This window comes from Diadema antillarum, unplaced genomic scaffold (genome assembly GCF_040938485.1).
Source record: "Diadema antillarum isolate AM-2024a unplaced genomic scaffold, OU_Dant_1.0 scf00000018, whole genome shotgun sequence".
Lineage (NCBI taxonomy): Eukaryota > Metazoa > Echinodermata > Echinoidea > Diadematoida > Diadematidae > Diadema > Diadema antillarum.
The window spans coordinates 375,092-387,500 of record NW_027270907.1 but is presented as its reverse complement, the minus strand read 5'-3'; the positions used below and the strand labels follow the sequence as shown (position 1 = coordinate 387,500).

Genomic DNA, 12,409 nt, shown 5'->3' with positions numbered 1-12,409 from the left:
AAAAATAGTGATATCTCCTCATATTTTTAGCTTTATTGTAAACATTTTATAGGGTAGGATGTTTTGTGATACAACTGATGTACACTGTATGCATCAAAAGTGATATCTTGAACATTTTTTAAATCACTGCTCCCAAAGGTAAACAGGACCTTTAACAAGTAAACACAGAATCTACTTTGAAGTACCACACTGTATGAAAGGGTGAGAGAGACTTGTATCATGACGAGAAAAGGGAATGAAATTTCAAGTTATATTGAATTGAAATGAAATAATAAAACTATGTAGGATGAGAGGACAATGAGATGACAGGGAAAAAGAAATCACAGACTTACACTTAGAGTTGATGAAGAGGGAAAGATGGAAGGACAAACAGACAGATTTTGGATGGAAAAAAAGATATAATACATACAAGAAATTATCATAAGGGGTAACCTATTAAAACAGAATGAGATTCAGCAAATCAAAATTTACCAATACTCCAGTACTCATACTCCAGACAAATGATTTATTTTCCAAACACTCATCATGAACCACCCGAGTTTCATTGAATGTACCATAACGTATTCACACAACTTTAATTGAAAGTAATCGTCATGCTCACCACAAACTCACACAGCAGTATCGATGAAATTAAAATCAAAATCAGAATCAGACCAAACTGAAATGGTCCTCACATAACCCCTGCCCCCTCATTAATCAAGACCACCCCCTCAGAAAAAAAAACAAAAGTAAAGAAAAGGGCCCAAGAAATGGGGTGACTGAAAAACAGGTGAAGCCATGCCACTAGAAGGAAGAAAGATAACCTCAGCAATGCACTACACTTATTAGAATACACAATGAACAATAAACAAGGGTCATATCAAGATCAGATGCACCTGCCCTGATCTAGATACACAGCTGTTCCCCTCCTATCTACTACATGAATCATGATTGACATACCCTGCTTTAATACCTGCAAACATTTTTTTTCCCCCTTAAAACAAATGAGTAACAACACACTGTGCCTAGTGGTGAGTCATTTAGCTGTGCCTGAAATGAACACACATGAATCACATTCCTTGTGGGTAGCACTAGCAGTATGACTGTGTTAGAACTGCAACATGAAATCTCTTGAGAACTATTTTCATCTCCCTCCCTCCCTCTCCTGCTCTCTATTTCTCTTCATCTCTTGGTTAGCTACATGAACAAATTACATCATCGTGGAGAGGGACTACATTTCTGTGTTTCCTGCATCAGGATGTCATGGAAAGCAGATCTTAATGTAATATGAACTAGCCTCAAGGGGGATACCACATTTATCGCCCGAACTAGAATTGTATTGCCTGAGTTGAAGACGAGGGCAACACAATTCTAGTGAGGGCAATTAATGTCGTATCCCCCAAAAGTAGCCAGTCCATATAACAATCATTATTACCCATTTCAGGCATCTTGAGCAGTAATATAAATTTTACAATGTAAACATTTTAAAACTCCCACATAACAAATTCCAAGTCAGCACCAGCTCAAGCTCTACACCACTGCGCTGCATCCATAACTTGCATGCACACATGTACAGCTCAGGTATGCCATGCACATAACAGCCAGCTCACGCAGTCGCAGCAATCAGCCGGTATTTTTACGAGTTAACGTATGGGAATTTGCCCTCTGTCGCGAAATTCAGACATGCGGCGAGTATAACAGCCAGCGCACACAGTATCACACACTGCTTACACACAGTACAGCTATTGTCCTCTACTTTTACGTGTTAACATACGGGAGTTTGCCCTCTGTCGCAAAATTCTCATCAACAGCAGATTTGCATCACCGTATGCTCAAGTGCCAGATGCTATACACACTGTATTACCCTCTTTTTTTAACACGTAAATCCCATAAGCATTCATAAAAGAGGGGGATGTAAGAAATTTACCACTCTTCTCCCTGCTGGCGGGAATATAATTTCGCAGAACCACAGCTCAGATGTCTGATATGGGTAACAATAATAACTACACTTTTACAACAATTTTCTCATGGCTGCACAATGTAGCAAGCAGTGTATGTATTGCCTGTAAACAGTGTAATACAAAGGGTAAAGAACTTCTAGGAGGGAAAAACACAATATATGTGTATGCCAACTCACCGTAGCAAACATGGATAACTCCTGTAATTTCCTCTTCTCTTCCGCCAAGTACAATTCTCTGCAAGAAATTAAGAGACCCTTGACTGTTATCATGACTAGCACTGCCACATACTCCTCAAAGAATCAACATCCATACCAACATTGATTTATATTAAATGGGTTAGTCAACTACCAGTTAGTGATTGGCTAAACACAGTCACGTGACGGAGGCACATTGGTTATGTTCGCTCACGGGCAGAACATTTTGGTAATGTTCTCCCATGGGAAAACATTTTCATGTAACAAATGACAAACAATACCAAACTATTGAACAATCATATTTTTCACGCAATCGACAGGATTTGCCTATTCCATACAATGTGAAATGCTGGTGATTTGACTAACCCATATAATATAACAGATGATGACTTTTGTTGTCGGGAACATGTACCAAACGTTCCACCCTCAGGGTTTGAAATGCTATTTCGGGAGGCTATAAGTCTCTCGACTTCGTCTTGGGACTTACAAACCTCCCTCAACAGCATTTCATACCCTTCGGGTGGAACATTTGGTATGTTCCCTCCCCCGCCAGTCATCATCTATGTAATGATACACAATAACCAATTCACCACCACAAAGCCCATCCCTCATTGTTCCTCCTCCTTTATTCTCAACCTTCCTAAGTTAACCCCCACCCCCATTTCTCCTACCAATCTCCATTCCTCATCATCCCTATGCTTCATCATATCAAGCCTAACTTCAAAAGCCAAATTCCTCCCCTGGAAATAAAGTGTGCACTCTTCCAAACAACTGCCCATCCACAACGCTATACCTCAGTGCCATTCCCTTCCTTGAATTTATCCTCGTCTTCCTTCTTCAGCACTTGTCCCTCAGCCTCTTTCATTCCCCCATGCCTTCATCCCCTTATCTCCCTCTTGTTTCCCACCATTCCTCTCATCCCCCCCCCCCCAAAAAAAAAAAAAAAATTTCCTCCCTCATCCTCAAATGATGGGGTTTTCGGTATCCTGGGGCATCAACTTTGTATGCCATTTTGTTGAATTATTAATTTTTTGTTGAGCGTTGTACCCTGGGTTATCGTACCCCACTGTATGACAATACACCGGGGTACAGCATGGTGCATCAAATGATGAGCTCCTCAGCATCTTCTGTGGAATGTAGAAGCAGAGTTTGCTCTCCACCCCCTTCATTCTCCATCCCCTTTCATTCCCTACCTCCCTCTCATCCCCCATCCATACTCTTATCCATCTCCCACCCATCCTCTCATCCCTCCCCAGCCCCCCCCCCCCCATCCTCAAAATGATGAGCTCCAGACTCACAGCATCTTCTGTGGAATGAAGAAGCAGAGTTTACTCTCCACCCCCCTTCATTCTCCACCCCCTTTCATTCCCCACCTCCCTCTCATCCCCCACCCATCCTCTTATCCATCCCCCATCCATCCTCTCATCCCTCCCCCAGCCCCCCCCCCCCCCCCCCTCATCCTCAAAATGATGAGCTCCTGACTCACAGCATCTTCTGTGGAATGTAGAAGCAGAGTTTGCTCTCTGCCATCACCTCCTCCACCTGGACGGTCTTGCCGTCCGGGTTGAGGTAGCGGTACTTCTTGTTGCACACGCAGCCGAAGAGGCCCTTGGAGACGACGGAGTCTCGGCTGATGGAATGGGAGTTGCCGGACCGCGGCCCCTGGAGTGAGGACGCTGAGGGGGTCAACTGTGTGGAAGCAAGGCAGAAGCAAAGAAGCAGCACAAAGGTTAAAGCCAAAACACAGTTCTCAGAAGGGCTCAACATTCATCTTCCACCATTTGGAATTTGCTTGCAATACATCAAAAGGGTTTACCAAGAAAGTTGTCTGGCTGACATGATTTGCCAGGATGATAAGTTGTTCTGGAGTATTTCGAGATCAAAGGTGTAAAATGATTTCAATCATATGCATGCGACTTCTATTCCTGAAATGCCCCCTCCGTTCAGTAGTAGGAATGTAGAATGCTACTTGTACAATGTACAAGTATCGTGCTCTTTGTCTAGCAGTATCGAATGAATCACACACAGCTATTACAAGCTAAATGCAATTCACTCTCATGTGCTGGATACTGATATGGCGCGATTAATTGTAACTGATGTAATCGAATATTCTTGCGGTCGGCTACACGTCACTTCCGGTCGACTGGAGTGAAAACAAACAGCTTGCAAGCGCTAAGCCTGCATAATGCGCATACTGCATGCTGTGCATGTGCGACGCGTATAATTTATGTGCAACTCTACGCAGCTCAGACATGGGGACTGTTTTTCATTATTCATTTTGTCATTTGTGCCATCATTCATGAGATACATGCATCATGTCTTGCCAGCAATATTCTAAAAATCTGGATCCTGTCGATCGATCGGTCCCGGTATTTTGCCAAGTTTAAAGGCGGCCGGACTGGACCTGTGCCCGAAATAGCGGCAGGACTCTGGATCAACGACCCGACAAAATGGCCAGATGTGCAGTAGAACCTCTTTGAGTAGGCCCTACCCCGATATCTACGCTTACTTAGTACCTCATAGAAACTTCAGGTAGGTCTAACGTTAGTACTGTAGTACTTAGGGTAGGGTCTAATTTAGAGTAGGCCTAGGGCCTAATCCTGCCGCCCGCACAGCTACAGTACCAGCTTGCGCTAGCGCTATGCTCGCGGGGCGCCCCGGCAGAAAACACGTACAGCGTTCACTCCAGGCTCACGCGAGTGGTTTGTTTTCACTCCAACGCTATCCATGACCCCGTGACACGCAAAATACCCGGATGTCCGACCATGAGAATAAAACATCATGTAGCAACCACCATTGGGTATGATCTGAGATTCCACCACTTCCAGCGTAGCTTCTCGGGCAATATTTTGCATTTGCATTGTTACAAAACGGAAATTGTGTTATCACAGCGTTACTTTGCACATTCCTTATGGATTTGTCTCCATTTTAGACCAAAAAATCCCCAGTTTCTGCAGTCTTGTGCAAAAGTGTATGTTTTCACTTTAAATGGCAATCCCTTTGCATAGTGATGTGACACAAGCAGCAACTTTGTCTGTGGGAGTTTGCACCAGAGCAGAATATGACCACTGATAACAGACACGTATGCAAAATTGTTGTGGACATTAACTATTACATCAATTGTGCACTGAAATGCAATATGGCACATGTAGTTCATTCCATTTGTGGCATTTAGACAATGCATTTCATTTTAACATGAACCACTGAGTTATTCCCATTTAACTGCTTTTTCCATCATTACACACAAGGGCCTTCCTGCATCAGCCCCTAAACAGGAGTGGGGGTGAGGGGCCCTGAGGTTGGGGGGAGGGGGGGGGGGGGGGGGGTAGGGGGTCCTGCCAAAAAGTTTTGCAATTTACACTGATTTACGATCATGTAGCAGTGCTCGTATTATTTTGATGGTGTTCATAATCAATCACACATTTTCACGAGTAGCAATATCAGAGTTTTGCCGTTATCTGAATAAAAGCCTACCGTACATAACCATTTGTGCAATGACTTGGACAAATAGAAAACTTCTGAACTGACACACACAAATATTAGAAGTTGCAAATGTTTGAAGCATTTGTTTAGGAGGTTAGCCCAAAGTGCCATTACAAACAAATGGAATCAGCATCTTTGGGAAAAAAAAAAAATCAGCATAGCTGCTTTGACCATGATTATCTACGTAGACATATGTGTGGTTGGTACAAGGTTGTAGGTCATTATCTACAATGTCAATCAATCTTCTCTTCACCCCTGATCCCTATCTACCCTTTGACGGCAGGCCCATTTTGTTATTTCTATAACACATATTTTCCATAGACACCTGCCAGAGTATATTTACGACTAGTCTTCCAATGGGGCGATATGTGATTTTTTTATTGTATTTTTTTGATAAGTTTGGGTCAAACCACCATGTACAAATGTAATACACACATCATAAAGTGGTTTTGCCATGGTTTTATGTTCATTTGAAAAGGCAAAACAAAAATGGGTTCTTAAATATAAGACATGCATTCCAAACAGGTAGGAGAGTTTTAAAAAGTCACTGTTCGGCATGTACAGTGTAGATGCCAAGAGAAATAAGGAAAAGCTTTGGATTACTTCACTTTTGGACGCGCTTGTTCAAGATTTTTACATCAAGCTTTCATGGTAAAAGATAATAGTGAACACCTACGCACACACATCCGCTTGGAAAATGAAGACTTGTTTTAATACTAAACATGTCCAAAGTATTGACATAGGATTCATTTCACAGTGTGATTAGGGTTCGCTGTGTCTTGTACAGCTGTAGTTTCCTTCCAAGAAATTTATGGGGTAACGATGACATATTCATTTAAGCAAAAACCTCAGTCAGCTGATACCAATGTCATCTATCAACTTCAGGCACAACAATGGGTCTGTTTGTTTTAACAGGATGCACACAGGAATAGGCCAAAGACTGATGTCACATATCGTTGCTTGGGTGACAAGACCTCCTATCTCAATTGCTATATGATTCAAAAGCTTCCTCCTAACTCAATTTTGATAATCAAATATACTGATTTGAGTTTTAAAAATATTACACCTATTAATGTCATCCAAAACAATGTTTCTACATTAGTTGACAGCACCACAGATGTTATTTAGAGAAAATGAAAAAAAAAAAAAAGGTTTTCGCTCGTGCTCGCCTGAGAATTCATGATTTTTTTGAGATACGAGGTCTTGTCATCGCAGGGACGACAATATAGCCACATTAAAGTTGGTGCTTGAAATAGTGGTCATTCTCCAAGCCCGTTGATTATACATGTTTCATTGATATTACAAGTCTAGCATTTCCAGGCCCTGAATAAAGCACCCTGACATGGTAAAAGGAAATTGGCCATTTTGTTGACACGTAGTTCATAGAGCTTACAACAACACACACTGGATACGGAGGATATCATAACAGTTTGGATAGGAAAATGGGAAAAAAATAAAGGAGGCATCAAATAACTATGATATAAAGTGGATTCCTCCCCTTGGAGCTACAAAATATGTGCATGAACAATGAAACAGCTGGTCAATGTGTAACATACTGGGCAGCAAGACTGCTGCGATGGGAAACATTTCTTGTGCAAAAGAAGAGAAATAGTACCGTCACACACGTCCATTGCTTTAAAAACAGACACATTGCGAGAAAAACACAATGACAAACACCAACTTGTGAAATTCAAAACATTATTTCAAACATAATGTATTAGTATTTGGACAAAAGCACAGACCCAATTCTACATAATGTCCCCTTTACAATATACTCCACACTCAGGTCACAGATACATGTACAGCAAAGGTTGGGACATTTTTTAATAGATACCTGTAGTTAACCACACTACAGTTTGTTGAACAATACTTTTATTACCCGATACTGAAACAATCAGGTTACTTTGACATAGCCTTTTCATAAACAAACAAACAAACAAAGTGCAACTCTGCTTCACATCCATAGTAAAAACTGCTGACAAGCACATCTTCAATGTTTCCTTGCATCATACTGTATGTTGAAACACATAACAAAGGAAAACTACACAAATATGGACTCTGCTGCTTTGCAACACTTAGGTAATAAAGCTTGTGGCAGACATCACACACATTAAGAATGACATCAGAATCTACATATGTGACCCACACGAAAACAACAATAATATCAATAATATTAACGACATCAACAATATCAATAATATCAACAACATGAATAAGTATGTATTCGGGGCATGAAACTTTCATCACAAACTGCCACTGGCATTCCATGCATTGTGTAGACAAGAACCTTTGTGTGCATTTCACTTTTGTGAATCTTGGCTCCTCACAAAATTCGTGAAAGTTTCACGCACACGAAAATTTCTGGTTTTACAGTATACAAAAATAGGCAAGTAAAGAGATAGGGAGTCACAGGATTTCTAAACGTTTGTCAATTGTGCAGATTTGAAATGAAAGACTCTGGCTCACCCCATTGATCATGCTGCCGAGAGGATCCGGTTGCTTGACGACGAGAAAGTCCCGCTCCGTTTCCGGGGAGACGCACGTGTCCAGCTGCAGACAACAGCAGAGATTAACAGCGGTCATCGGGAAGAAATCGCAGATTATGGGGCAATTCTTAGAAATCATTTTTGGTGTAAACACCTCACAAAAGTGACACATGTTCCACAATGTTGTTCGACAAGCAGTTGAATCAGATCTGATGTTTCCAGGATGTGTATGCAGAAAATGCATGCAAATTGTAGTGAGAAATTTCTTCACATCTTCACAATGAGAGAAAAAAAAATACAAGCAATATCTCCACAACACAACCTTGATTTATGACGTAAACAATGCCCTTTATTTCATTGTCAAAAGAATTGCAGATGTTAATATTTGAGAGACCTTATCTGCTTTATCTCCTTTGCTATTAACAGAAAATCATGTTGCTATCTGTCATTATCCTCTATTCTAATCCCCTCGATACTGGCCTTGGGATATCTCATGAACCTCTTTGATGCTCCTAGCAGCTCTTCTCCGCTGAGAGCATCCTGTCTCAACTCACAAAATATCAATAAAGGAGTACATAAATGTCAAATAAAGATCTAAAAATAACAATCTTGTGGCAGTAGACCCCCTCTTGCCAGCCTTTTGAACTAGAGTAACTTTTTTTTTTTCAATGAATCAACATACATGTAAATTTTGGCACTGAAATAGACATGGTTGAAATGTTTCAAAAAGCCCAGAAAAAATCAATCTTGTGGCTCCAGAGCCCCCATTGCCAGCCTTTTGAACTCCATTAATGTTTTTGTTTTGTATGTGTTGCTTGAAAAAAAAAAATTTTTTATGAATCAATACAAATTTTGGCATGGAAAGAGACATGGTTGAGTTAAGCTCATAACATCTCTTGGTTTGCTAATCCCAACTTGCCAACTCTTCAGTTTAACAAACAGGAATAAATGGAAGTTTAAAAAAAGAGGAACAAATGGGAACAAAATCACAAACTTTCATCAATCCTCAATACTTTACTATGAACAGATGTCCACAGAATTGGGCACACAGTATTTGATAAAAAGCTTGTTCTTCTTTGGAAAGACAAGGGGAATACCCCTATAGATTCGGGAAAGTTGGAAGGTACTGGTAAGCTAATCCACTACAAACATCTTCAATAAAGAGTCCCTTTCTTCTACATTCCACACAGCAGCACCCACATGAACAGTAGGATTACAGTTCTTCATGACAGGTGTACCAGGTTAATACACACATGATCAGGAAGTGAATGGTAAAATGTGCTGACAGAACTAGGCAACCCGTTGCTACATCTAAAGCTACCATGAGCCCCACCCGCTTTGGTCCTAACTGTTCTCTACACCTCGACTGCAAATGAGGGGTGATGTTACTTATTTTGAAGGTTTGCTAAACCGAAAATGAAATACAGCGTAAGGTCTGTTAATCCGAAGGTTCATTCCCAAACACACAAAGTCCTGGCCCAGACATTCTTTGATACCAAAATGAAGTTGGGTTCATTAATCTGAACATTTGTGGCATTATTCCTTAGGTTCGCTATTTTGAAAGTTTGCAATTCAAAAAAAATTAAATAGGGTTCATTATTCTAAAGGTTCATTCATCCGGAAATGAAATAAAGTTCATTATTCCAAAAGTTTATTTATCTGAAATGAAGTTTTGTTAGTATGCACCTTGTTTTCATATTCTGAAGAACAAACCTTATTTCATTTTTTGAAGTTTCATATTAGTACGCATCTTCTTTCCATTTCATACAGATGAACCTTTGGAATAACAAATCTTATTTCCTTTTTGGATTTATGAACCTTCGGATTAATGAACTGTTACTGTGAATGAGTGAACTGAACCCCCCGTCGCTGATGTGGTGTGAGTGCAGCGGTCTTTAATACACCAAACCCATTTTTGCCCCGGCGAGTTAGAAGAGAGGAACAGCTACTCTACCTCCCAGAGCAGAAGACTGATGGTGCCGCCGCACGGCTTGTCGTCAGCGCCGATGATGTTGAGGACCAGCTTGTTGCCGGGGGCGGCGATGATCTCCTTGAAGGAGCAAATGGCGTGACCTATTGGGCAATGCTGATGGCGGAGCGTACGCGACGGTGTCGAGAATGTGGCAGCGGAGGAGGAGGATGAGAAGGAGGAGGAGGGGGAGGAGGAGGAGTTGAAATATGTTTGATGATTGCACGACTGAATGACAGCAAATTAACAATTCCAATGATTTTTGTTGTTGTTCATGAGAGTGTATAGATGCGAAAAGGGCAGAGAAAAGAATTCAGTTTGATTGCATTTTTTTTATAAATGAGCACAGCAGGTAATGCATGAGCATGAACAAAAGAAAACATAAAAAGAGGGGAAATGGATTTTAAAAATGATTGCAATATACCCTGTGGTTCACGTGCAAACGTGTAGGGAAAACATGTAACGCATACAAGTGCAACTAGAGTGCAACTAGCTGCGAAAGATGAGAACAACTGTCAATTGAAGCCTCGGTCTGTTTTGCTCCTCAAAATCACCAAAGAAGACATGATATCACATTACTGGGTTTCACTGCCAAACATCACATGCAAACAAACATACAATAATAGCAGAGTATCCACACAAATTCTACACACAATATTGCTTATGCACCAAAGTTCTGACAACCAAATTTCAGGAACAAAAAAAAAGAAGAAAAAAAGGTACTAGTCCTACACACCAATTTCCACGTTGGCACTCTCAAGTATGCACTGTGTTTAAAAAGCCCTTTCTGACTACTTGAAATTTTATCAGCATACAGATTAATGCATGGATGTACAATAAACTTTGGTCAGTTTCTCTCATACTAACTTTTACTATAAATCAAATTACACAAGAACTTTCACATTAAAAGATGTTACAGTGTATACATATGGTTTTATAACAGTTAGTGAGGTATGGCCTGGTTAAAAAAAAAAAAGGCGAAAAGAAGTAATAGATCCCTATGCTCTTTGCAATATCTGTGCAGCTGCACGTTTGACAGCTGCTATAGACCACAACACAATAGATGATTTAACTAGTCTTCCACTTGCAGCACTCTAAACTCCTCACCCTAACATTCACAGATCCACAACCTTGCATACACATTTATCATCACTTGTAATATTAGAACATCATGGCAGCATATCACAAGATGTCCAAATGTATGAACGAAAACCCTTCAACACACCAAAGTTTTCTGACAGAGTTGTGTTATCACTGTATCAATATATCTATGGCAATTGCACACACACACACACACACACACACACAAAGTTTACTGAGTGGTTTATTCTAACACTAATCTCTCTCGAAACGATGAGTATGGTTAATCAGTCGCTCACAAATATTCACTTTTTTTTAAAGCATTCAGCACTTGCTTTCAACCCTAACTACGCTGTATGCCATAGCCTCATATTTGCAAAATATCATTAGAGACTCTGGTAGCATGTACAATCTGTAGCATCGTGGAACTCAGATTTTAATCTTTATTTTTATTTATCTATCTATTTTTTTATTCTTTTTTTTTTCTTTTTCTTTTTTTTTTGGGGGGGGGGGACCAGAAATGTTGTTAACCCATTTAAACGACTGGGTTGACAAGAGCATTGTGGACTAAATATCTGGCTCAAGTTACAGGGTTTGAACCCGAGACTCACTGACTAAAAAGTGTAGCATGCACTCCACTAGATCAACTCGCCTCCAGCAAAAAATTCACTCACTGAATGCATTGCAAAAAACAATTCACTCTTCGCACTCAGCACTAGGCGGGTTAGCCTCGACTCAAGACTCACCGACGGGTTTGTTCTGTCCTCAACGGAATAGATGGTGGCCCGGAGCCGTGTGATGACGGCGATGTTGCGGCTGGTCTCGAACACGACGGTGGAGACGAAGAACGGATTGCACTGGTTGTCGATGATCTCCGTCTGGCCGCAGTTCAGCCACCGGGTCTCGGGCGGGGTCATGCAGTTGATGGCCACAAACACGCTCGGCTCTTCCCCAGTGGGCTTCAGGGGTACGTTATTACAAGCTGTAGAATGAAAGCACAGTATGTGTACTGTAGGTCCAGACTTTACCCAGTAGAACAGCGACAAGTGACAGGCATATTTCTTATGGGCACCATAATCCTGTCAAGCAGGCACTCCACCCAACCACCACTAATTAAGCCTCTTCTTACAATAGCATCCATGCATCTCAAGGAGGCATGGTTTCAATGTGTCATCATAAAATGTATACTTGTCCAATAATGGTTTCCGTCTTTGAAAATCTTATGCATGCAGCAATACATGTTAGCACGTACTAAAG

At 40.9% G+C, this 12,409-nt stretch overlaps 1 protein-coding gene across 1 annotated transcript in view; it reads right to left on the bottom strand.

Moving 5' to 3' along the window:
• LOC139727743 (inositol polyphosphate-4-phosphatase type I A-like) overlaps nucleotides 1-12,409 on the bottom strand; it is a 94,404-nt gene that overhangs the window by 20,989 nt on the left and 61,006 nt on the right. The window contains exons 5-9 of the mRNA XM_071638726.1: nucleotides 11,899-12,134; nucleotides 10,058-10,189; nucleotides 8,084-8,167; nucleotides 3,621-3,823; nucleotides 2,117-2,174 (exon numbers count right to left, since the gene is read on the bottom strand). Of these exons, the coding sequence (XP_071494827.1) occupies nucleotides 2,117-2,174; nucleotides 3,621-3,823; nucleotides 8,084-8,167; nucleotides 10,058-10,189; nucleotides 11,899-12,134 (713 nt within the window). The remainder of the gene's footprint in view (nucleotides 1-2,116; nucleotides 2,175-3,620; nucleotides 3,824-8,083; nucleotides 8,168-10,057; nucleotides 10,190-11,898; nucleotides 12,135-12,409) is intronic.